This window comes from Balaenoptera borealis (assembly GCF_965194805.1).
Source record: "Balaenoptera borealis genome assembly, chromosome: 3".
Taxonomy (NCBI): domain Eukaryota; kingdom Metazoa; phylum Chordata; class Mammalia; order Artiodactyla; family Balaenopteridae; genus Balaenoptera; species Balaenoptera borealis.
The window spans coordinates 29133827-29160225 of record NC_138866.1 but is presented as its reverse complement, the minus strand read 5'-3'; the positions used below and the strand labels follow the sequence as shown (position 1 = coordinate 29160225).

Sequence of the window (26399 nt, the reverse complement as noted above, 5' to 3'; positions counted from 1 at the left end):
TGGCTGAGTAATATTCCATTGTATATATGTGCCACATCTTCTTTATCCAGTCATCTGTCGATGGACATTTAGGTTGCTTCCACGTCCTGGCTATAGTAAATAGTGCTGCAACGAACATTGTGGTACATGTCCCTTTTTGAATTACGGTTTTCTCAGGGTATATGCCCAGTAGTGGGATTGCTGGGTCATATGGTAGTTCTATTTTTAGTTTTGTAAGGAACCTCCATACTGTTCTCCATAGTGGCTGTATTAATTTACATTCCTACCAACAGTGCAGGAGGGTTCAAGACAGTATGGTACTGGCACAAAAACAGAAATATAGATCAATGGAACAGGATAGAAAGCCCAGAGATAAACCCACGCACATATGGTCACCTTATCTTTGACAAAGGAGGCAAGAATATACAATGGAGAAAAGACAGCCTCTTCAATAAGTGGTGCTGGGAAAACTGGACAGCTACATGTAAAAGAATGAATTTAGAACACTTCCTAACACCATACACAAAAGTAAACTCAAAATGGATTAAAGACCTAAATGTAAGGCCAGACACTATAAAACTCTTAGAGGAAAACTTAAGCAGAACACTGTATGACATAAATCACAGCAAGATCCTTTTTGACCTACCTCCTAGAGTAATGGAAATAAAATCAAAAATTAACAAATGGGACCTAATGAAACTTCAAAGCTTTTGCACAGCAAAGGAAACCATAAACAAGACGAAAAGCCATCACCCAGAATGGGAGAAAATATTTGCAAATGAAGCAACTGACAAAGGATTAATCTCCAAAATATACAAGCCGCTTATGCAGCTCAATATCAAAAAAACAAACAACCCAATCCAAAAATGGGCGGAAGACCTAAACAGACATTTCTCCAAAGTAGACATACAGATTGTCAACAAACACATGAAAAGATGCTCAACATCACTAATCATTAGAGAAATGCAAATCAAAACCACAATGAGGCATCACCTCACACCAGTCAGAATGGCCATCATCAAAAAATCTACAAACAATAGATGCTGGAGAGGGTGTGGAGAAAAGGGAACCTTCCTGCACTGTTAGACCTTTTATTTTTAACTTTACTGCTCATGTGAGTAGGCACGAGGCTGCAGAGATTTAGTGTCAAAGAGTACAATCAGATATGCAGAGAGAAGCAGAGATGAAAGTTTTCACATAGCTCTCAAAAGGCAGAGAGAAAATCACCTGGGATCCTGATACTCCAGTTCTTAACTCCAGTGCCGCCGCCTCTTAGATACCACGACATATCCCAAAATCCTTCCGCTAAATTCTACTTTGGCTTGTGCTAACCTGACAGGTTTTCTGGTACTTTGCACAAAGAGGAGTGACTAGGACATCCATCTATCTGCAAATCTCAGTCCATCTAGCCAAAAACATACTCGTCTAAAATCAGCACCTACAAATGCTTTGTGATGGATTGTCCAGCCTGCCTTAAGCAAATTCTGAGAAGCACCTATTCCTGTAGCAATCTCATGTTCGTATAAATTCAGCGTTCTCTGCCAACCAGCTGGCCACGCACAATCCCAGTGTATTTGCAGAGGCTGGTTTGGTCATAATTCAGGGACCAGTGGATTTTGTCACATTTATTCTGTGCATATTGCACTGTGATGGGCCCTATTCATTCTGAAGATCTCCCCTACAGCTCAGCACCTACAATGCATATTTACTGAGCACCAGAGAATGTAGGCTTCCCCCAGAGAATGCAAACTCTGACAAGGAAACCAACTCAGAGTTCGTTCCTTAATGTGGAACTAGTCAAAGTTTTACCCTCTTATGAAGTGTCCTTTCAATTGCATTGGCATATTACCTTAACTTATTCAACATTTCAGAAACCTGAAAAATGACTCTAAATCATAGACCTCATATCCTTTATCTCACCCATTTTTATTCCTCTTAGAATTTATATCCTGACTTCACAAGTCTAAGAATGATTGGTCTGGCTACTTGCACTGCATGATCTGCTGGGGGCAGAAAGCCCCATCTGTGTCTCTGACACCTCCCCTGTCAATCAACAGAAGTCTATCAGGGCTTCCCTAGTGGCTCCTGCAGCATTGGGCAAGGCTGCCGCTCATTACTAGTGGTACTATCACCATGGGGCTAGTGAGAACAAATGTTTATTTGGCTCCAGAAAATGAGCCAACCCCACCATTAGACACTGTCCACAAAGGTGCAGTGAGAGGAAACCGTTTATAGAAAGAGAAGCTTATTTTGCTGAAGCCTCCACTGTAAAATGAAGTGGTTAAAGCTTCTGCAGCAAAACCCACCACGGCTGACACTTAGCCTCATTTGAAGGAGCCGCCTCTTCAGAGGAGAGGGAGGGAAATCACACCCATGCTTCAAAATGGGAAGACGGATGCCTGGGAAGAAATCTCCCTCTGCCATTCTCCTTTACCTTTCCTGCTCTCTCAAGAGGGTACAGCTAAGCTGCTGGGATGCCCACTGTGTGGAACAAGGCTACAACGCAGCTTTGGGGGTTCTGTTCCACTGAGTTCTCAAGGGCTCACGGTGGGTCAGGCACTGTTCTAAGTGCTTTGCATAATCCACGTGTACTTAATCCTCATGTGGAAGGGGATACCCTTAGTATCCTCATTTTTCATTTGGGGAAATAGGCTCAGAGAAGTCAAGAAACATGCCCAAAGTCCCACAGCTAAACTGTGAGGGAACAGGAATTTGAAAACAGGCCGACTGGCTCCACAGCACACAGTCTTAACCTCTAGACTGTACTTCAGATGATGGTTAACAATAACAAGCAGCACTGTTTATAAAGTGTCTTCCTTCCAATACACAAAACACCTTCAAATATGTTGTCTTGTTTATCCATAGTGTAGTATTTCTCTAATCTGGAAAAGTGGGGTCACAATACCTCAAATTACCTCCTTTTATGCTTAACAGAGGACTAGGTAGTGAAATCTGGGACAAAACGAGGAAGAAATTAATCCTGTGAGAGCACGTAGCTTCTGAGAGTTGGGGAGGGCACGCTATTTGTGGTTGAAGAGCTTCCTTACGTCAGCCTTCTTGGGTTACCTGACCGTCTACGGATGTAATTCTGGAAAACACAGCAGGTTCCTCTCCTGGGCTCAGGAACAGCATTCTCACCGGAGTTTTTAAAAAGCCTCCCCAGGGGGCTTCCCTCGTGGCGCAGTGGTTGAGAATCTGCCTGCTAATGCAGGGGACACGGGTTCGAGCCCTGGTCTGGGAAGATCCCACATGCCGCGGAGCAACTTGGCCCGTGAGCCACAACTGCTGAGCCTGCGCGTCTGGAGCCTGTGCCCCGCAACGGGAGGGGCCGCGTTAGTGAGAGGCCCGCGCACCGCGAGGAAGAGTGGCCCCCGCTCGCTGCAACTAGAGAAAGCCCTCGCACAGAAACGAAGACCCAACACAGCCAAAAATAAATAAATAAATAAATAAAAAGAGTAGCTATTAAATTAAAAAAACAAATCACAATCTGCTACCCTCACTTCTATCCTCCTCCCTGCTTTAAAAAAAAAAAAAAAAAAAAAGCCTCCCCAGGTGCAAGTACATGTGGGTTTCTTGATGAATTCAGTTCTGCTTCAAGTCCTTCTATAGTTTCCTAAATCTAAACTGAGGCCAAAATCGTCCCTATTCCCTTCCTCGTATCCCCTAAAGGCAATCCTCCTATCAGTGTTAAACAGAAATTCAAATGCAGGGGAAACCAGGGAGGCAGTAAGATTTGGAACAATTACATGCCTGAATTTTTTTTTTCTACTCTTATTCTGCAGGATATTTTTTTCCTTCTCTCAATTTATAGCTTTTCACTTCTATAAAGCTGTTGACACTGATAAAGCCAGTCACAGGAAACAATGCACATCTTTTTAATGTCCTTCAGTCTTGCTGAGGAAATGAATGATGCTTCTGGAAGCTATAGCAAGGTACTCTTCCTGCAAGCCCCTTCTCACTCTCCAATCTAGACCATCCTAGGAAGACCCCGCAGTCTTGAAAATGTCTAACAGAGGCGGAAAAAAGTTTTTAAAATTATTTGAAGAATCCTCCAAATGGCACAATTCTTGGCATTAAGAAGACAAGGTAATAAAAGAAAAAGGAGGCTCCTGCAATGGGCTGCGTATCCAAGAAAGGGCTCTGTTGACTCCTAATGGCTGAGAACCCTCCCTAGGCAGGCAGGGATTGAAGAAATGCACAACTGAGGACAAATTCTGATGAAGGAAATACTGTCTGTATCATAAAGAGGCCAAAAAATCGCATTTCTTGGCTAATCTGGATGCCTGGGGGGTAGAGTCACAGCAATGTGCATATCACCCCCTTGAAAGCACAACTCAAGCTTCTTAGGCCTCAGGTCAGGGGCAGGAGAATCCATTCTGCACACAATTCCAGAAAGACAAGCCTGGCTAATGTTTTCCTTTTTCAACTGATCAAATTGAGTTTTTGAAAATCATATTGTATAAGAATATGTATTGACCTGAAAAACGATTCACAATAATCGTTTAAACAAAAAGAGTCATTTCCTCCAAGAGCCCTTTCCTAAAATAGAATCCAACTCGATGGTTCAAAAGAATTTAATGAAGGTACTCTGAACAAAGGTGTAAGCAGAATACGGTATTTGTTTTTCCTTTCTGACTTACTTCACTCTGTATGACAGACTCTAGGTCCATCCACCTCACTACAAATAACTCAATTTAGTTCCTTTTTATGGCTGAGTAATATTCCATTGTATATATGTGCCACATCTTCTTTATCCATCCATCTGTTGATGGACACTTAGGTTGCTTCCATGTCCTGGCTATTGTAAATAGAGCTGCAATGAACATTTTGGTACATGACTCTTTTTGAATTATGGTTTTCTCAGGGTATATGCCCAGTAGTGGGATTGCTGGCTCGTATGGTAGTTCTATTTTTAGTTTTTTAAGGAACCTCCATACTGGAATCTAAAAAAAAAAAAAAAAAAAGGTCATGAAAAACCTAGGGGCAAGATGGGAACAAAGACACAGACCTACTAGAGGATGGACCTGAGGATACGGGGAGGGGGAAGGATAAGCTGGGACAAAGTGAGAGAGTGGCATGGACATATATACACTACCAAACATAAAATAGATAGCTAGTGGGAAGCAGCCGCATAGCACAGGGAGATCAGCTTGGTGCTTTGTGGCCACCTGGAGGGGTGGGATAGGGAGGGTGGGAGGGAGGGAAACACGGGAGGGAGGAGATGTGGGGACATATGTATATGTATAACTGATTCATTTTGTTATTAGCAGAAACTAACACACCATTGTAAAGCAATTATACTCCAATAAAGATGTTAAAAAAAAAAAAGGTGTAAGCAGAATAAAAAGAGACAAGGCCATTGGGGCACCCACGAGCTAGCAACAGTGGGAACCTATTACCACAAGGAGCCTTGAAGGGACAAGGGGAGGAAATGGAATTTTTGGAGCCTGATGAGAGCTGGAGCCAGAGGAGGGGCTGCAAGCAGATAATACATCCCAAATCAGGCAAGGGATTCTCTCTCCTCCCACTCACCAATCTCCTGCTTGTTGAACTCAATCAGAAAGCAGGCTGCAGAGGAGCCAACATAATACATTTTGTAGATATGCAGAGAGCAGGGCAAAGAAGGATGGGGGGATACATAGAGAGAATAATCAACATCACCAACCCACAGTAGCACCCCAGTCACTTCTTATCACATTATCCTGTTTCTTTTAATTGCACTTATCATGGCCTCATTTTATTTTTATTTCTTTTTTCCCCTCCCCCCCACCATTAGAATGTAAGCTCCTTGAAATTAAGGATTTTGTCTCTCCAAAACTATATTCTCACATGGAGTGCTGGAGCCCAGGAGGAGTGAGGAAGGCATCCTCTTTGTGGGGGGTGGAGAGTATGGCCCAGCACAGGTTCTCAGAACCTGTGTGGGGTTAGAAGGGCATCTGCATTGGGGAGGGGGTAGTGGCAGAGACTCCTCTATGTATGGCCACATACAGAGGGACTGTCCAAATAAGTAAATAAAAAAAGATAATGGGAACTTCACTGTTGGAGAAAGGAGATACAAATATAGAAAGGGAAAAAACTTGAATGAGCCCTGTGGTGATGGATTACAATTGGAAGTATTGGTGTGAACCCATGGTTTTCAAGATAGATAGATAGATAAATGTAGATGTAAATGCATATGCATGTTTGTGTTGTGTGTGGGAGTGTGTGGGTATATATTCCCAACTGCAACCCTGAGTTCCAGTATCCTTGGAATAGGGATACCCTAATAGCAATGAGTACACTTGGCACTCAGATCTTGGCTTCTAAATACCAATTTCCACTAAATGGGACTTGGACTCCTTAGAGAAATGACTCATTCCAGGCCTGGGCAGAAAAAGTACAAGATGAGCCTGGAACATCTTTTGCCAGAAAAGAATGATCAAAGAATGATGAGAACATGTCAAAAAGAACACAGAAGTAGGTAGGAAGAGCTTCTACTAGCAAAACTGGGACTATTTGAGCATCAAAGTAAATGATAAGCATGGATTTAACCCACTGAATAACAGAGGAAACCATAAGCCCATAAATTAATTAAATGTTTGATAAAGAGTAGGATATTTACATAGACTTACAAATACTAGCCAAATTACAAAAAGATAAAGAGTGATATTGTACCATGGTTATATGAGATGTTACCACTGGGGAAGTTATATGAAAGGTACAGGGACCTCTCTGCACTATTTTTGCAACTTCCTGTGAGTCTATAATTAGTCTATAATTATTTCAATTTTTTTTTTTAATTTTTATTTTTTAAATTAAAAAAAAAAGAGTAACTTTACATTGCAGAAGCCTGGCTGGCATCACCTTAATCAAGAAGTGAAAATTAACGTCATCCATAATGGGACCAACCAAAATCACGTGCCACCTGATAGGATGCAATGAGAAGAATGCCGTGTCACTTCTCTGATTTTCCTGTTGAACATGCAGTCTGAATCCAATCATGGTAAACATTAGACAAACCCAAACTGAAGGTCCAAACTGAGGGACATTCTACAAATTAACTGGACCATAATCTTCAAAAGTTTCAAGGTTATGAAAATTTAAAAAGGACTTAAGAGATATAACTAAATATATGTGATTCTGAATAGATCCTTTTGCCATTAAGAAAAGTATTGGGACAATGGGTGATACTTGAGTGGGACCAAGGATTAGATGGTAGTGGTCTAAAAGTGTTAATTTCCTGATTTTGATGGTTATCTTGAGAATATGTAGGAGAGTACCCTTGTTTGCAGAAAATACAACTAAAAGTATTCCAGTGTGAAAGTTCTCTGTACATAGTTGGAATTTTCTATTAGTTTGTGATTGTTTCAAAAAGAATTTTTTTTAATTATTAAAAAAATACAACTACATCTCTAGCACCTAGAACAGGCATGGCATTCCAAGGGCTCAATAAATATTTGTTGAAGGAATTAATGAACTATATAAACAACTACAACAAATACATGCTTAGAAATAAAGACATCCAAATATTAACAGTGGTTTTTTGGAGGTATGGATTTATCATAGGTAATTTGGGTATATTTTTTATTTTATGCTTCTCTGTTTCTTAAATTTTCTGAATCAAGCATGTTTTTATTAATTGTTAAATTGGTCAGGCTGCTAACTAGCTAAGAATAATATTTTAGAAGCACCACAAGTCTCATCCTTGGGTTTCTGGATTCCGACATTTGATGTTATCAGTTACTTGGACCAGACCCTTGGAAACTGCTTCCGTCCACCCAAGTACATAGAATACCAATACTATAGGTTAATTATTACTGGGATATATAACTTCCTGGTGTCTAGAATATTCTTGCCCATTACTCAGGGCTCCCTCCTTCCCAGAATCATGTCCTGAGTCATAGAATCGGTCATCAGCAGTTCAGTGAACGTGTAATCATAATAAGGGGTTTGGAGAGTTTTGTGGGATGTTTAATTCACATTAGGGAAAGGACTGGAGAATTACTCTGGATCCAGATTTCCAGTGACCAAGACATTCACATCCCTTGGATACTACTGAATAAACATTGGTAAATTCTGATGAAAAGAATCTTTTTTCTGGGCTCTGGGTGGACTGTTATCACATAATAGACACGTTGATTATGTTTCTCTTGTATTGATTATATTTTGGATCAGTGTCTCCATGATGGGATTTGACAGATGTCTTAGTTCCTTTAATAACTCATTTACATGTCACCTCTTAAAATGAACAACTTCTGCAGTTGGTTGCTGTGCATAGTATGCAGATTTAATTAACATTTAAATTTTATATTTTAATAGGTAATATAAGCCAATAGTCAAAATTCAAAAGGTACAAAGGGGTGAAAAGCTCTCTCCCATCCCTGTCACCTAACCACCCAGGTCCCCTCCCTAGAGGTAACTGATATCATTCCAGGGAGATATACATACATACACATATATTTTTCACCCTATGTAATTTTTTTTTTTAATTTTCATTTATTTATTTATTTATTTATGGCTGCGTTGGGTCTTTGTTGCTGCGCGCGGGCTTTCTCTAGTTGCCACGAGCGGGGGCTACTCTTTGTTGCGGTGTGCAGTCTTCTCATTGCGGTGGCTTCTCTTGTTGCAGAGCACGGGTTCTAGGCGCGCGGGCTTCAGTAGTTGTGGCGTGCGGGCTCTAGAGCACGGGCTCAGTAGTTGTGGCACACGGGCTTAATTGCTCTGAGGCATGTGGGATCTTCCCAGACCAGGGCTTGAACCCGTGTCCCCTGCATTGACAGGCGGACTCCCAACCACTGCACCACAAGGGAAGCCCACCCTATGTAATATTTTATGTACTGTTCTTCACCTTCCTTTTTTCACCAAGAATCTATCTTGGAGGTAATTTTACATTAGTATATAAAGAGCCTCCTTTTTTTTATTTTAAGTACACAGTATTCCACTGAATGAATGTACCATCACTTTTTTAACTAGTCTCTAACGGACATTAAGATGGCTTCCAAACTTTCACTATTACATGATGTTCCATGTACCTAAGTTATTTTGCACATAAGCAAATATATTTTTAGGATGAATTCCTAGTAGTGTGATTGCTAGGTCAAAGGTATATGCATTTTTAATTTTGATAAATATTGATATATTGCCAAATTGCCTCCCTTAGAGCTTGTATGAGAGCTTCACTGAATATTAACAAACTTTTGGATTTTGCCTATCTGGTTATGAAAAAGGATATGTCAGAGGAGTTTTAAACTATATTTTCCTTACACTGAGTCAGGTTGAGCATCCTTTCATGTTGACTTCCTTTTCTGCATAGTTGGTATAGCCACCGCTCCTTTTTCTATTGAGTTTATTTGTAGAAGCACTTTATGTTTTAGGAAAATTAGCCTTTTCTGTGATACAAGCTGTAGATATTTTATACCAAATTGGAGTATGTCTTTCGACTTTCATTACGATAGTTTTCGCCTTGAGAGCTCAAACTCTGGAAATTACCTGGGTTTGAATCTTGGCTCTGCCACTCACTAGCTTGAGCAAGTTACTTAACCTCTCTGTGACTCAATTCATCAGTAAAGTGGTGATATTAATAGTACCTGCCTCACAGGGTTGTTGTAATTAAAAGAACAATATATGGAAAGGGCTTAGAAAATATGTGGCACATGACAAGGACTATAAAAAGTATTGTGGTTTTTTTTAATGTAGTCAAAGTTAATGTTGATTCATTTTAGGTGCCGTTTCAAAGAAAAACATATTTGCCTTGGCTTCAAATTCTGGAGATAAATGAAAAAAAGAAATTATTCTCACTTTTGATAAGTAATATGCACTATTTACATACCAAGCCATCCACATAATAAAGGGTGCCCAGTCCATGGGAGTGTAGACCAAGCAGTGAGGTGCTTTATGGTCACTGCATTTACTCGTCACAACCACTCTCTTCAATAAACAAGGTCCCACTGTATAGCACAGGAAACTGTATTCAATATTCTGTGATAAGCCAGAATGGAAAGGAATATGAAAAAGAATATATATATGTCTAACTGAATCACTCTGCTGTAGAGCAGAAATTAACACAACATTGTAAATCAACTATACTTCAATAAAATAAATTTAAATACATATATTTAAATATTATATATATATTTGGGGAAAAAACCCGCTTCAGCAGGTATCATTATCCTCATTTTATCTATGAGGAAATTGAGGTTCAGAGATGCCAAAAGACTTGCCCAAGGTCAAGCTTCCTTTGTGCATTGATTTGCAAATATTCTTTAATCCTTTCTCTTGGCATGCCTGCTGCAGGTCCCCAAGGCATATCCTGTGCCTATACCCGGTTCCCTCAGTGAACACTCAAGAGACCCCTCTGGTTGGCTGTTTGCCATTCATTCACTCAGCAAGCCCCAAGCCAACTCCTTCTGACTTCCTCCCGTGACCCTGGCTCTTCAGCTTGGAATCCCTTTTGACTCCTGACACAGAGTTCGTCAAGTCTTACAGATTCTCCCTCCTCTGAAATGTATCTCAACTCTACCCCTCCCTTCCATCCCAGCTGCCACCACTATGTTTCAACCCTGACTACCTTTCGCAGGGACTGTAGCTGCACTAAGCTTCTAAGGAAGCTTCCAGCTGCCTTCCACAACCTTTCCTCTCCAGTTTCTTCTACAGTGCTGCCCAGGTGATTTCCCTAAACCACAGCTCTAGTCTTATCACTCCCCAACTCTCAAACCTTCAGAGGCTCCCTCTGCCAGCTCCTTACCCTTGACATTTGACCCAACCTATTCTGCCAGTTTTGCTTCCAAGACTCCCTACCCATCCAGCCAAAACGAATGCTTCACTACTCCATGAACAGGCTTCCAGTCAGCTTGTTTGTTCAGCTTCGGATTTCTCTCTCTGCTCTCTCTTCCAGGCAGCTCAAGCTTCAAGAAGCTGTCCTTTATTCTGACTATACTCACTTCTCTCCTTACCCTCATCACCTCTTCCCACTCCACACCCTTTCTTATACAAAATCCTTTAGAGGCAGAATCCTACCTTCCTTGTTATTTACTGAAATGCTTTCACACACAAGTACAACTGATAAACCCCACAACCTATTTTCTAATGGGTCTAGCCACTCAACAGGGCCCTGGGTTAACAGGGCACATGGTGTGCCAGGCCTGCTCGTGGCAACAACCAAGCCTGGCCCATTTGAACCCAGCTCTCCTCACAAAACTGTGACTTCTGCATAAAGAACAGACCTGTAGTTGCCAAGGGGAAGTCGGGTGAGGGAGGGATGGAGTGAGAGGTTGGGGTTAGCAGAGTATAAATAGGATGGATAAACAACAAGGTCCTACTGCATAGCGCAGGGAACTATAGACAATATCCTGTAATAAACCATAATGGAAAAGAACATGAAAAATAATATATATATGTATAACTGAATCACTTTGTTGTACACCAGAAACTAATACCTTGTAAATCAACTATACTTCAATAAAAATAAAAATAAACCATATCTAGATTAAAAAAAAAAAAAAAGCAAACTGTCACTTCTGGTCAAGGGCCCTTCACAGGCTTACATCTTTCTTTTAGATCTGACGGCTGTCAACTGATACCTAGAACAGGCACAGCACAAAGAGACCATTCTGGAAATATTAGTGGTATGAACGAACTTTGCACTGGAGAGAACATCAGAACGTTAGATCAACTTCCTTGTTTCAACAGAAGAAATCAAGGCACAGAAAGGGAAGAGACTCGCCCTAGTTCACACAGCAAGAAGGAACCAGAACTAGATCTAGAACCAAGGCCTCCTGACTGAAGTTCAGGGCACGCTCCTCTGCACCTTGGAGCCACGCAGACCTAGGGTCAGCAGCCTCAGCTACCAGAGGTCACAACCAAACACGTCACCACCAGTACAACACGTGTTGCTTTTTCCTCGCACTCATCTCAAGAGCCTCCTTCGCCCTTTCCACAACACAATCTTTCCTCCTCCCTAAGTAACAGTTTTAAAGGTAGAGATCTTCAGCGGCGAGAGGGCTTCCCTGTCAACCGGGTTGGACACAGAAAATACCCAGTGCTGGGTGGGGTTCCCACCGCTAGATAAGAGGTAGCCTCGGAGCTCCCGGGGTCCGAACTCAGCCTCCGGCCCCGCCCCGGCCCTGCCCCCAAGCGCGCCCGGCCCCGCCCCAAACGCGCCAAGCCCAATCAAGCCTGCCGCCGACTCGCTGCATCGTCGCCAGGCCTGGGCGGAGCCGAGCTCCCAATCCCCTCCCCCTCCCTAAGATCCGCCCCATTGGCGTAGACAGTCAGAAAACGCGTCCAATGAGAAAGAAGGGGCGGCCGCTATGGCCCTATCCGCTGCGACAACGCGAGAACGACACAACTAACTGGCAGACTCTAGACCTCGGTCTTTCCGCGTCCTTCTACGCTTAGTTCCTACTCTTGTAGACCCTGCGCCCGAGGGAGAGTCGGAAAGGCCCCTCTGATCAAGTAAGTCTACGCTGACTGAAGTAGTGTTGGCGTCGGTAAGGGAGCGGCTGCTGGTACCCCGACAGAGCTCGGGGTGGGATGGGGGTGGGGGGAAGGCCCGAGAAAGGGGCGGGGAGGAGCCGAGCACGTGGAACGCCTGCACGACCCTGGCGTGGGTGGCTGGCTGGGCCGGCGAGCTCCGGCTGTGAGGAATCGGTGGGCGGGTGGAGCTCGCGCGTCTTGTCGGATCTGCCGCCGTAAAGACGGGGGGAGGGGGACCCCGAGTGTCGCCTCTCCGTGTCCGCCCTGAAGGAGAGTTTTTCTAAATCCTTATGTGAAGTTGCCACCCAACACCTGCCAGTGGCTGGACTGCGGGCCCTTGGTGGCGGCTTACCTGAAAGTTCAGGTTGAGGTTGATTTTTTCAGACAGGTCAGCATAACAGCTAACGCAAGCGCCTCGTGAGTGCTTAGGCACTGCCGACTGCTTTACAGACATTAACTAAGCTCTCCATACACCAGCCCAGTGAGGTAGGTGGTAGTGTAATACCTCCGTCAGACGCAGAAGAGCTCTAGTGAGGTTGTCGCTTACCTGAGGTAACTCGCGAACTAGTAAAGTGACGGAGCCGTGGGATGAACCCAAGCTTCCCGAGGTAACCTCCACACCGAGTTACGGTAGCGACAAAGCCACGCCTTCCACGCTAGCGCTCGCCGTGTCCAGGAAGCCTCGTCGTCTCCCCAGTTGTCCTTAGAAACCATGACACCCCGTCCCCCGGAACGGGCGTGGTGTGGTCCGCAGACCTTGGCAGACGCAGAAACAGCCCGAAGGAAAGAAGACTGAGACCACAGCTTCCTGGAGGAAACAGAAGTCCAAAGCCCCACACTCCAGTTTTAAATAACGGTGGAGACTGTAGTTGAGGTGGTGTCCTGGGGCCGGACCAGCAGGGGTGGAATGCCGTTTCCCCCACGCATTGTGTCTTTCTGGGCACCATGCTTGGCCCTCTAAGCTTCCATTTCCTCACTTGTGAGGTAGAGTTTTAAATAAACGCCGACACAGGGTGGCCACGGCAAGCCCCCTGTGGAGGCCATTTTGCGTAGGGCTTTTCAAACCAGTGGCTTTAGCGTTTTCCACGCTGCAGTCCAGTAGCCTCTATAATCCCCATAAACCTGTCGCTGGATATTTAGGATGTGCCTCACTCATAAATGGTATAGTACTGCTGTAGTAGAAAATCTTTTTTTGTTTGAGGGATATAATTCACATACCATAAAATTCTCCGTTTTACAGTGTACGGTTTGGCAGGTTTTGTAGAATATTCGCAAGGTCGTGCGACCATCTTATTCCAGAACATTTTCATCACCCCAAAAATAAGCACTGTGGCCCCGGCGCGGCCTAGGCCGAGGCATTGTTAGGCTCCAGGCCCGGGGCTCCAGGCCACGTGCTCGGCAGGAGGCTGAGGCGGCTGCCCAGGTGCGGGCAGTGGAGCCTCCGCCCCATGCTGAATTTCGGCTGTGGGCCGCAGCCGAGACCGGGCCCACCTCTCACGGAGGCCGGGAGGGAGGCTGCCCGCCACTCCTCAAGCCTGAGGCCCCCGGGCCGGGCCTTTTCTGGGTCGCACCGTCGGAGTTTGGCGGCCAGGCCCAGAATGGCGTCTTGGGGGAGGGGAAGGAAGCAGTACCCGGAAACTGGGCCGCTCAAACCGGGAGCAGTTCCGAGAGCTGCGCCAAGTCTTTGGCGCGCCTGCGCAGAAAACTGCCCGGCTGCGAGGCAGAGCCGACTCTCCTGCGAGAGCGTCTCCGTGGAGACCACAGATTTGAACAAGGGCCGGAAAAAGTGCTGAGGAGTGTGCCGTACCTAAGGATTATCGGTACGCCACCGCAGCTGAGACTTGCGGCTGAAGGAACCATTGTAGAAACGAAACGGGATGACCTCAGCGACATCAGCATCAAGGGATGGAGAAGCTAAGCAGCTGCCTGAAGTAGAAAGGACAAGTCAGCACACCCATCCGCCGGACCTGTTATTTCATGGCGAACCCACTTACAGAGAGCTACCCTGGATGCTGTGCAAACAACGCTCATCTGGAGGAAACTGTTGGCAGTTTTGAAAAGCGGAAAGTAAAGGATATAAAGACTGTATTTTCAGAATTTATCACTACTGAAATGCTATTTCAGAGCAAAGCTTCAGAGGTATACACTGGTGCCTACCAAAATATACAAAAGATTGATGAGAAGATGTGAGGTTTTCAGAAGCTCTAGGTATTCACCCGATTATCCATCTCACTTGTATATTGTAAGAGCAAATTCAGAGTTGCCTTTTCAGAGATTTTTTTTTAGCTAAGTGTCTGCAACAGGACAGGTGTCCACTTGTGGACTAAGAGGGGATCAACAAGAAGAAGAAGAATTAGACATTACAGAAGAAGAAAATTAATTTTCCTCAGTACATGTCTCATTTCCGTTTTTATCTTAATATGACTCAGAATTCAGGATTGCTGAATTGTAAAACTTTATTCTGGCTTGCTATGCTAAACATCAAAATGGAATGCTCCTGAAAATAGGGGAGAAAAATGGAAGGATATTTATGCTGATCTAAAATGAAAGTTTTAAAAAATATTACACACCCAGTCATTTCAACTTCCTACTTAGTGATAGATGATGTTTTTGTATAACTCCCACACTTTTTTTTTTTTTTTTAAGATTATGGGTTTCAGAGTATTTCATATTAATGTACTGTACCTGGTTGGGAGTCCTATAGTAAAGTAGATATCAAAAACCAAGAGATCTACCAATTCCATTTAGCTTATTTTAGGTTGACTCCACAAAAGGATCCTATCTAGTCATTCTGATTAAATATAAATTCTATCCCATGAAGCTTTAAATAAAAAGACAAGTTTTCTTTTCTTGAAAAAACTTTTACTGAAACATGAAGTTTCATCATTTGATCTGTAAATTTACCTTTCAACAAGTATATAATCAAACAGAATAAAGGAAATATGACACCAATATATCCATGTTTTACAAATGAACAAAGCATAAATTTTAGTTTAGAGTCACATTCAACTTGATTCTGGCTTTAAAGCAAAACTGCTGTCATACTCAGAGAGAACAGACTTGTGGTTGCCAGGGGGGAGGGGCGGGGGGAGGTTGGGGTTAGCAGATGTAAGCTGTTATATATAGAATGGATGGATAAACAACAAGATCCTACTGTATAGCACGGAGAAGTATATTCAATATCCTATGATAAACCATAATTGAAAAGAATATTTAAAAAAGAATATATATGTATAACTGAATCATTTTGCTGTATGGCAGAAGTTAACACGTTATAAATCAACTATACTTGAATTTAAAAAATTCTTTTTAAACTGTTGTCATACTAAAGTATTATACATGGTACTACAGCCTTTGGAAAGCTAGTAATTGGGTGGAATGTTGCCTAAAAAAACATAAACTAGAACACATGGAACACCATAAATCATTTAAAATTCTATAAAAAATTTTCTAAGCTACCACCTAGATAATAAAAAGATATAACAGTTATTCTTGGAAACATAAAACAATTTAATCAGAGTCTTTATCAACTCATCTGGGGTAACTGGAAAAAGCAATTATTCGTAACAGAAAAGTAGACTTTCGAGAAGCTATAAAAAAAGGACCTGAACCTTTATACTCCCTGTTCTGTACCCCCTCTTCCTTCAGCACCTGGAAAACCACTTTTCTCTTTCTCCCTCTCTGGATTTGCCTATTCTGGAGATTTCATATACATCAAATAAATAATACAGTGTGTGGCCTTTTGTGTCCCACTTCTTTCACTTAGCATAGTGTTTTCAAGGTTCATCCACATTGTAGCATGCCTCAGTACTACATTCTTTTTATGGCTGAATAACATTCTGTTGTATGAATGTGCTATATTTTGTTTATTGAGTCATCAGTTGATGGAAACTTAGATTGTTTACACTTTGGGGCAATTATGAATAATGCTGCTATGAACATTACTGTCCAGATTTTTATATGGCCATATCTTTTCATTTCTGCTGGATTTTGCTAGGTCATATGGTAACTCTATGTCGAACCTTTTGAGGAACTGCCAAACTGTTTTCCAAAATGACTGCAGCATTTACGTTCCCACCGGCAGTGTGTGAGGGTTCCAGTTTCTCCACATTCTCACCAATACTTGTTATTTGGGTTTGTTTGTTTTTTTATTATAACAATCCTGGTAGGTGTAAAGTGGTATCTTATTGTGGTTTTTATTTTCATCTACCTATTGACTAATGATGAGCATCTTTTCGTGTTCTAAGTAGCCATTTGTGTATCTTTGAAGAAACGTCTTCAGATTTTTTTCCTTACTTTTTGAGTTATTTTTTTCTTGTTGAGTTTATATATTCTGGATACTAGGTCCTTATCAAATATACGATTTAAAAATATTTTTTCCCATTCTGTGGGTTGTCCTTTCACTTTCTTTTTTTTTTTTGAAGTGAATGGTGGTGTTTCTTTTTTTAATTTATTTTATTTTTGGCTGCATTGGGTCTTTGTGGCTGCGTGCGGGCTTTTCTCTAGTTGTGGCGAGTGGGGCCTACTCTTCGTTGCAGCGCACAGGCTTCTTATTGCTGTGGCTTCTCTTGTTGCAGAGCACGGGCTCTAGGTGCGCGGGCTCAGTAGTTGTGCCTTGTTCGCTTAGTTGCTCCATGGCATGTGGGATCTTCCCGGACCAGGGCTCAAACCCGTGTCCCCTGCGTTTGGCAGGCGGATTCTTAACCACTGCGCCACCAGGGAAGCCCCCTTTTCACTTTCTTGATAGTGTGTTTGCACAAAAGTTTTTACTTTTGATGAAGTCTACTTAATCTATTTTTTCTTGTGCTTTGGGTGTCATATTTAAGAAACCATTGCTTATTGAAAGTTCATGATGATTTATACCTTTGTTTTCTTCTAAAAGTCTTACAGTTTTAGAGTTTGGATCCATGAGTTAATTTTTATATATGATGTGAAGTAGGAATCGGATTCATTCTTTTGCAGGTGAGTGTCCAGGTGTCCGAGCAGTTGAAAAGATTATTCTTTCCCCCACTGAATGGTCTTGGTCAAAAATCAATTGGCATAGGTATATGGGTTTATTTCTGGACTCTCAGTTCTACTCCATTGATCTATGTTGCTATCCTTGTGCCAGTACCAGTGTCTTGATTACTGTAGCATTGAAATTGGAAAGTGTGAGTCCTCCAACTTTGCTCTTTTTTCAAGATTGTTTTCACTCTTCTGTGTCCCTTGCATTTCCATGTGAATTTCAGGATCAGCTTGTCGATTTCTCCAAAGATGGCAGTTGGAATTTTGACAGTGGTTGTGTTAAATCTGTACATCAATTTGTAGACCATGTGAAGTCTTCCAATCCATGACATGGATGTCTTCCCATTTATGTAGCTCCTCTTTAATTTCTTTCAACAATGTCTTATACTTTAAGTGTACGAGTTATGCACTTATTTGTTAAGTTTATTCCTAAATACTTTATTCTTTTTGATGCTAATGTAATGTAATGCTATTGTATGGTTTTGTATTAATTTCATTTTTAGATTATTCATTGCTAGTGTATAGAAGTACAGTTGATTTTTTTATACATTTATTTATTTATTTTATTTATCTTTGGCTTCGTTGGGTCTTCGTTGCTGTGCGCGGGATTTCTCTAGTTGTGGCGAACGTGGGCTACTCTTAATTGCAGTGCGTGGGCTTCTCATTGCGGTGGCTTCTCGTTGTGGAGCACAGGCTCTAGGCTCACGGGCTTCAGTAGCTGTGCCACGCGGGCTCAGTAGTTGTGGCTCGTGGACTCTAGAGCGCAGGCTCAGTAGTTGTGGCACCTGGACTTAGTTGCTGCACAGCATGTGGGATCTTCCCAGATCAGGGCCCGAACCTGTGTCCCCTGCATTGTTAGGCGGGTTCTTAACCACTGCGCCACCAGGGAAGCCCTGATTTTTATATATTAATCTTGTATCCTGCAACCTTGCTTAAATCATTTATTAGCTCCAGTAGTTTTTGTGTGTGTGTGTGGATTCTTTAGGATTTTCTGTATGTATAACATGTCATCTGCCAATAGAAATAGTTTTACTTCTTCGTTTCCTGTTTGCATGCCTTTTATTTCTTTTTCTTGCCTAATTGCCCCTGGCTAGAACTTCCAATACAATGTTGAATAGAAATGGTAAGAACAGACATCCTTGTCTTGTTCCTAACCTTAGGAGAAAAGCTTCCAGTCTTTCACTATTATGATGTTAGCTGTGGGGTAGATGCCCTTTATCAAGTTGTGGAAGTTACTTCTGTGCCTAGTTTTTGTCATGACAGGGTATTGGGTTTTGTCTGGTGTTTTTTCTGCATCTCTTGAGAAAATCACGTGGAGGTTTTTCCCCTCATTTATTCTGTTAATATGGTGTATGGCGTTGATTGGTTTTTGTATGTTGAACTTGGGGTAAATCCTACTTGGTCATGGTGTATTATCCATTTTATATGCATCTAGATTTGGTTTGCTAGGATTTGGTTGAGGATCTGTGGCTGTGTCCATAAGGTAGGTTGATCTATAGTTTTCTTGTCTTGTGATACCTCTGTCTGGTTTTGGCAACAGAGGACTACTAGCTTTAGAAAGTGAGTTGGAAAATTGTAGTAAATATCTTGCCTATAATTCTTACAACCTTTTGGATTATTTTCTTCAGATCTATTCCCAGAAGAAGGCATGTACATTTAAATTACTTGATAAGTATTGCTCAATCATTTTCCAAAAAGTCAAATCATGTTTGTTTATTTGTTTGAGATTAACGTTGTCTTTCTAGAATAATGGTCTCTTAGAAATTATTATTCTTTATCCTTCAAGTACTTGAAAGCTTGTGTAAAGGCAAAGCCAAGCTCAGCCTTCCACAACACATCTTATTTAATGTCTGTGCCTGGCAGAGTGGCTCCAGAGGAGCTGGGATTCAACATTTCACCCAGAAAATTATGATTGAGTGCTTCCTATCTAGAGCAGGGTTTCTTAACCTCAGCACTATTTGGGGCTGGATAATTTGTTGTAAGGGGCTGTCCTGTATTGTAGGCTGGTTAGCTGCATCCCTGGCTTCTACCCACTAAATGCCATAGCAGCCCACCCCTCCCTGCCCCCAAGTTGTGACAAACAAAAATGTCCCTGGACATTGCTAAATGTCCCCTGGTGGGTGAAATTGCCCTTGGTTGAGAAATACCAATCTAAAAACTGATTGTGCTGACTTCATATTACTGTCCAATAAAATTGTCTCTAATTTTGAATTTTAATCCTTGCTATATATATATATATATATTTGGCTTTGGAGCCACATTTGTCTCACTCTGTTACCATGTGCTGGTGACTTTCAAATCTATATCTTTAGCTTCATTTTCCCTCTGAATTCCCAGACCCCTGTTTACAAACATCTTGAGATTGGTTTGTTCAAAATCAGACTTAACTGTCTTCGTTCCCCAAACTGCTCCTCCTCCTTGTCTCTCAGGTCAGAACACTACCAGTTATTCATTGATCAGGTTTCAGCTGCTCTCTCTCCACCTCTCCCATGAAATTCACCTCCTAAATCTTCCTAAATTCAGGGTTCTCTATCCCAGGTATCACTTCCGTGTTTGTGGGTTCATGTAACCTGAGTTGCTACAGCAGTCCTTAACTTCCAACTTATTCCCTCCACCGCTGCCTTTCTAAAATGCAGGTCTATTCATGTTACTCAGCGAACTTACCGAGCACCCAGAGACCTCAGCATCTGACCCTGCCTGCCTCTCTAGCCTAATCTCCCAGCCCCTGTACTTTAGGCTCTGGCCATACCAAACTGCATGCAGGCCCCTCACTCTGCCAACCTTGCCTGATGGACTGGGTTCAAACTCACTCTCCCCTCTGGCTCTTCCATTCAGAGCCATCACTCCCTTCTCTCCCACTGCAGTGCCTGCACCTGTGCTTGTGTGAGGTGGTGGTTTAGAAATATTGTCTTGGGGCTTTCCTGGTGGCGCAGTGGTTGAGAATCTGCCTGCCAATGCAGGGGACATGGGTTCGAGCCCTGGTCTGGGAAGATCCCACGTGCCACTGAACGGCTGGGCCCGTGAGCCACAATTGCTGAGCCTGCGCGTCTGGAGCCTGTGCTCTGCAACAAGAGAGGCCGCGACAGTGAGAGGCCCGCGCACCGCGATGAAGAGTGGCCCCCACTTGCTGCAACTAGAGAAAGCCCTCGCACAGAAACGAAGACCCAACACAGCCATAAATAAATAAATAAACAAATACTTTTTTAAAAAAAAAGAAAACGAAGACCCAACACAGCCAAAAATAAATAAATAAATAGAAATATTGTCTTTGGCCAAAACCAGCACTCAACATTTATTTCGTTATTTACCATGTCCTTCTGATTGTGCAGTGCTCTACCGAGGACAGTGGTGCAAGTGGGCCAATGACCCTGCCTCCTGATGGGTGATCTGACACCTTTGACTCGCCATTACCTATGCTTTTCCACTATTCATGCATCATTTCAAAACTAAAGCAAACTGAAATCATGTACGGAATGTGCAATCTAAATAAGTTTTCATATTTTTTTGTAGAGTTGGTTGGTAATAATGATAATCTTATGTCAATATGGCTTATTTTTCTTACCAGTTTTCTTATCACCGTCCATACGTATTTCCCTTCCTGTGCACAGTGCCTTTAGCCTGTAATGTAACTAATTAATAAATACAACTTTATTCTTTGTCTGAGGCTTAAGATAATTGATCCAAAGGGAAACCTATGCATGTGGTATTCAGGAGCCATTAAAATGGTTGCTGAGGAAAATGAATAAAATTATTATATTTTTGGATGGGGGTGGGGCAGTAGTAGAATTTCAGAGAAAGGAAATACAGATAGGTGAAAGAGCAGACTAGGAACTAGAGAGAGATCATGAACTCGCTTTGGAACATGGTCTGTGAAAGTAGACAGGAGGTAGCCTTTTATAAGAACTTGATGTTAGGTTAGAGATGAAACAGTGTTTGCAGGTGAGATTGTATTAAGTATAAAATGAACAGGATCTAGGACCGAATGTTGGTAAACACAGAGTGGGTGACCCAAGAGAAACTAGAGAAGGATGAACTTGACAAGTACGAGGAGAACCAAGAGAAAGATATTCCAGAAACCTAGGGAAGAGTGAAGCTTTGTGGTGTCATGTGTTGTAGGAATAAGGGCTAAAAAGAGACCACTAACTTTGGCAAGTAGGTGATCATTAACCTCAGCAAGAGCATTTTAGCAGAACGGTGAGGATGGAGGAGGCCTGACTGCAGTGAGTTGAAGAATGATTGGAAAATAAAGAAGTGGCATGTGTACATATAGACCATGCTTCCAGAACATTTCTGTTCCTTTTGGATTGGAACTGGAGCACATACAAATGAAAAACCTGAGCGTGTTTATAAGCTGAGATAAGGAGAGGGGGAGATTGATTAAACATATATGAACACAGATGTCTGCCGAGTTTGAGAAGGAAATGAGATCAACAGCCAGGAGGGATGGGTTTGCCTGGAAAAGGCACAGGGACACCTGTTTCTCCAAGACAAAAAGGAAGATGATAAGAATTAGTAAAGGCAGGCATTTGTGGAGGGGATGAAAAAGAAGTTGGGGGTGTTCGTACTGGTAACATCTCTCTTCTGGGTGAGGTAGGGAGCTATGCTGTCTACTAAGTGTGACTAAGAGGAAGTGGGAAGGGATTTTAGGAGAGTGATAACACCCTGGATTGTCGGGAGTGAATCAGATTAGGAATAAATAAAACTAGGTCAATTTATAATGTCCCAGCAGAGGATGAAAGTGAGACATTTATGATGACTCCAAGTCGGCATGGCTATATTGATGAGCTTTTGTAGTGCTTATTCATTCTGGCACAGGACTAGAGAGTGGTTAAACTAATCCAGGTTGTGGAGTCTGCTTCCCACTGACTCTGAAGCAGGCAAATCAAGGACTTCATTACAGAATTCACGAAATGTTTGGTTAAGTACTATACTCACTAAATTTCTCTTCCTTTGTATCGAATAGCCCCAACTCACAATCATAGGTTGACACAGAAGTCGTTGGGTAAATACTGAATTCTGGAATGTAGGTCCAGACTTCTGGTGCTCTGTTTGATGATAACAGGCACTTCCTACTCAAAAGTAGAAGTTGGAAAATAAAAGCAAATAGATTTTCTAATCTATTCTTTGGTTGCATTCAGCCCTAGAAATTTTTTTCTAATTTTGTTAACAGCATTTGAATATACTTTTAAAGTGTATTCTGTAAGATGTCAAAGTGTCTCCACTGAGTGGGGAAAGGATCACCAGGTGTTGGGAAAGCATGAAACTCGCAGCAGCTGGCCTGTGTACTACAGTTCAGTCTCTTTAAGAATTCCTAATGTGATTCCCAATGTTAAAACTTGTGATGATTTGATGATTAAGTGATAAATTCAGGCCATACAAGATAAGACTTGAAAAAGCCACTCAAAATAGTTATGGCAACATCAGTGTCTTTAAGACATCATTCCTTATTTCAACAAATACATGTGCACATCCTTCCCTTTAACAGCTAGTGTACTTCAGGAAACTAAAACACTCTCTAAAGCACATTGAGAAGTCACATGCCACTGGCCCCATTTAATTTGTTCACAATTTTTCCTGCTTGATACTGAAACCGAGGAAGAGATAGTGTTCACGATTAACTATTCTCTATGAATAGGGATGTGTGTGGATCGAAAGAAAAATTATTTTATGCTCTGGAGTTAATCTGGTAACGAAAAGAAGACTAGCTTAGGAGGGTTCTCATGCCAGGCTCAAACTGTTGTCGGAAAGTAATTGTGAGAGTCTGTCAACACGTCACACAGTGACCTGGGGAATGGAGGTTGGCAGGTTGTCGGGCCAGGTATCAGCTGTGAGGTAAGAGGACTGCAGCCAGAGAGATGACTACAGACGCGTTGGGTTTTATTTGTGTGTCCACCTGGTGGCAGTCCTGCAGGTAAGGCTTAGTGGCGGCTTTAATGATAACCCAGGTTGGGCCATCCTTTTGCCTAGTTCTGAGCATGAAGGAACTATCAACAAGCAAACAGAAGAGAAAGGTGTGCACACATGCATTTGTATGTAATTTTCTTTCTTTTTCTCTTTTAGCAGCTGAAATGCATAAAAGCAGGGGGCAGAGTAGAAGACATGGGAGAAGGAGCCACCGACACAACCCTTGGTTCAGACAGCATGGTTCTAATGAGAGGCAAGTGCTGTTGCCCAGTGTCTGCCTAGCGTTGACAGCACCTTCACACGCACATGACTCCCTGGGGGTCTCAGCAAAATGCAGGCTCTGAGGTCGGGCTGACTAGAGTCTGTGCTTCTCACATGCTCCCAAGGGGGTGTCTGCTGGGGGCCAGCCCGCCTGCCACACTTTGAGTAGTGAGGAGGTGGCCACACTTGTCTTTCTTTTCAGTGTGACTGTGACTTCTGGCTGGAGCCTTAGCCACAGGCTTAGAAGTAAACATTATCTGATACAACCGGGGAGCTCTTTCTCCATTTTTTAGTCTTTTTTCTTCTTTTTTTTCAGCCTATGAAAATAGCTTTCTGGAAACCTAATTTCATTAATTCAGCCTAAATCCTAGGTAAGGCTATATAATATATAATATGATATAGTATTTAATAAACACAAAAAGGTATAAAGAATAATACAGTGAATATTAGGTACCTACCACCCAGCTTGAAAAATAGAACAGTGTATACTTAGGTGAAATCCCCATAATAAATATTTTCCACACTCTACTTATTTTTCTGCATAAATGAAATACAGTCTAATCTCAAAACTTGATTCACCCCACCCCACCCCAGGAGAGGATACCTCTTCACAGTTCAGGGCTGCTGACGTGACTTCTGGCCATAGGAAGTCTTTGCACAGCCCTCTCCTCACCAAAGGAGACCCGTATGCCAATTTCAAAACTCTTTCACACTCCAGATCTCCTTTTAAAATGGACAGATTTCTAGCTATAGGGTCAGAAGATGTCGAATGCCAGTATGCTTCTCTAGAACAGATTAACTCAAATAGAAAAAAAAAAAAAAGCATCAGAATGTTGTGGAAGAAACAAGGGCTTTGGAATTAGGAGGTCTGGGTTTGACGTTCTGCTTTTTCCTGTGTGAAATTGGTCAAGCTATTTAATCACCTGAGTCACTCTTCTTGTACCATACTTCTCTTGTGAGGCTCGTAATAATGTATGTAAAGCCCCATCAAGCTGCCTGTCTCTGAGTAGGCCCTGTGTATATGGTGGACCTCATTTGGTGCAGAATAATAGGGACTCTGAGCCAAAGTCCCCAACATGACCCATACTGTAGAAAGATCAGGACCCAATGTTTGTATGTTTTATGAGGAGAACCATGGATACTCTTTGGGCCCCAGGCCTTCCCTCAAGAGCGCGTCGTGCAGCAAACTGATCTGTGCAGGGAGAGAGTCTTGATTCAGCTTGGCAGAGTCACGTGGAAGCCGGCTGGACAGCCACCTTCGGGCTCCCTGTGGAAAGAATGGGGCAGCAGTCCTTGGGCTAGAGATGCAGACATTTGTTATAACACTTAATCCATCCTCCTCTTGCTGCTGATCACAGGTGAGCTTCCTCAGGAAGCTCTGGGCCGTAAAAAGGGAGAATAAATAATTTTCTCTGAAACTGTGCATAGTTAGTATTTATAGACAAAAGAGAGGGTTCTTTGGTTCCTTTAACCTAGTTTTGCAGTTTGTATTCCTTTTGGTGTTATAGGGGGCAGGGGAAGTTCTTGATTTTAAAGTGGATTTTACCAGAATTCTAAAATTAGGTCTTTTGTTCTTTCATTATATCCTTCAGCCTATAATTGCCACAGAAGCCTCTTGTAGCTTTGCAAAATGAGTATTTAAACCATGGCTCTATCCGGGTATTGCTGAGCAAATCACCTCTGTACCCTGAACCCCAGTTTCTCCATCTGCAGGGTTGAGTAGCCAAGTAAAATTTAAACTTTTGTACTGCTGAATCCAATAAAAAATGAAATTCACCTGGCCTTGTAACTGCTGTTGAGCTGACAAATGAGCCCAGCTGGTAAAATTCTTATTGGCCAAGATTTCTGTTCTCATTTTCATCTGGAAAATTCCAAAAGACCTCACAAAATGCTCAAAAGAGGAACTACTGTGACCTGCATCCTCTTAAGGATGAGAAACCAAAAACCATGCCCTAACTTTGGTGTATTTGCAGTAGGTAAACTGCTTCCAGGAAAAAGGGGTCAGTGCTCCTCAAGTAATCGAGGGTTGGGGTGAAGGCTATGGAACTGCAGGACCCCAGAGTCAAAGAATGACTGGGACTGATTGGCTGCAAGTTAACCTTGACTGTGTGTCAACAGGAATAATACAGGGGCACAGCAAAGCCCACAGGGTTCCAGCCACAGCAATGACGAGGCCCCGTCGACCTCCTCCAGCACAGCTGGCAGTTCTTCCGTGCCAGGTAAGGCAGCCTGCTGGACAGGGTTCCTCCGGCCCTGCCTGTGGGGAAAGATGAAACCTAGTTGTGCCTCGTCATCTAGTTATGTCTGTTCTGGCTGCCCTTCTCCTCAGTCCTGTGTGTCTTCACTTGTGTGTGGGTACACTCCATGTGTGTGATCAGCCCATTCCTGGCTTGGAGGAAATTCTGGGAGCAAATTGAAACAAGAACCGTGATCCTGAGGCAAACAGCCCCCCACAGGACTGAACTGGGCCCGGGATGGTGACTGGCAGTGCTAGCCCACCTCCTGCCCCGCAGGAAAGGCCGGCAGCTGTGAGGGGTGGTAGACAGGCCCCTGGGCTCCTCACTGGGTGGCTCGGTTCACGGTGTTTTAAGTTGGATTTTATTTCTTTTGACTAAAGATCTACCAGGTTATTACTTTGACCCTGAAAAGAAACGCTACTTCCGCTTGCTCCCTGGACATAACAACTGCAACCCCCTCACGAAGGAGAGCATCCGGCAGAAGGAAATGGAGAGCAAAAGGCTGCAGCTGCTAGAGGAAGAGGACAAGCAGGGAAAGGTAGGCTCCACAGCCCCCGGGAG

The 26399-nt window shown here is 42.8% G+C and overlaps 1 protein-coding gene across 8 annotated transcripts in view; it reads left to right on the top strand.

Annotated features, from left to right (window-relative positions):
- The first annotated feature begins 12284 nt into the window (after window positions 1-12284).
- DCAF4 (DDB1 and CUL4 associated factor 4) overlaps window positions 12285-26399 on the top strand; it is a 39356-nt gene continuing 25241 nt past the window's right edge. For 7 of the 8 annotated variants that reach the window (XR_014242370.1, XM_082384341.1, XM_082384340.1 and 4 more), the window contains exons 1-4: window positions 12285-12411; window positions 23497-23593; window positions 25720-25820; window positions 26219-26376. Coding sequence is in view for 7 of the 8 variants with exons in the window: in XM_082384341.1 (XP_082240467.1) it covers window positions 23505-23593; window positions 25720-25820; window positions 26219-26376 (348 nt within the window). In the remaining variant the exon portion in view is untranslated. Of the gene's footprint in view, window positions 12412-23496; window positions 23594-23917; window positions 23973-25719; window positions 25821-26218; window positions 26377-26399 lie in introns of all 8 variants that reach the window. The other variant, XM_082384344.1, reaches the window with a different exon arrangement.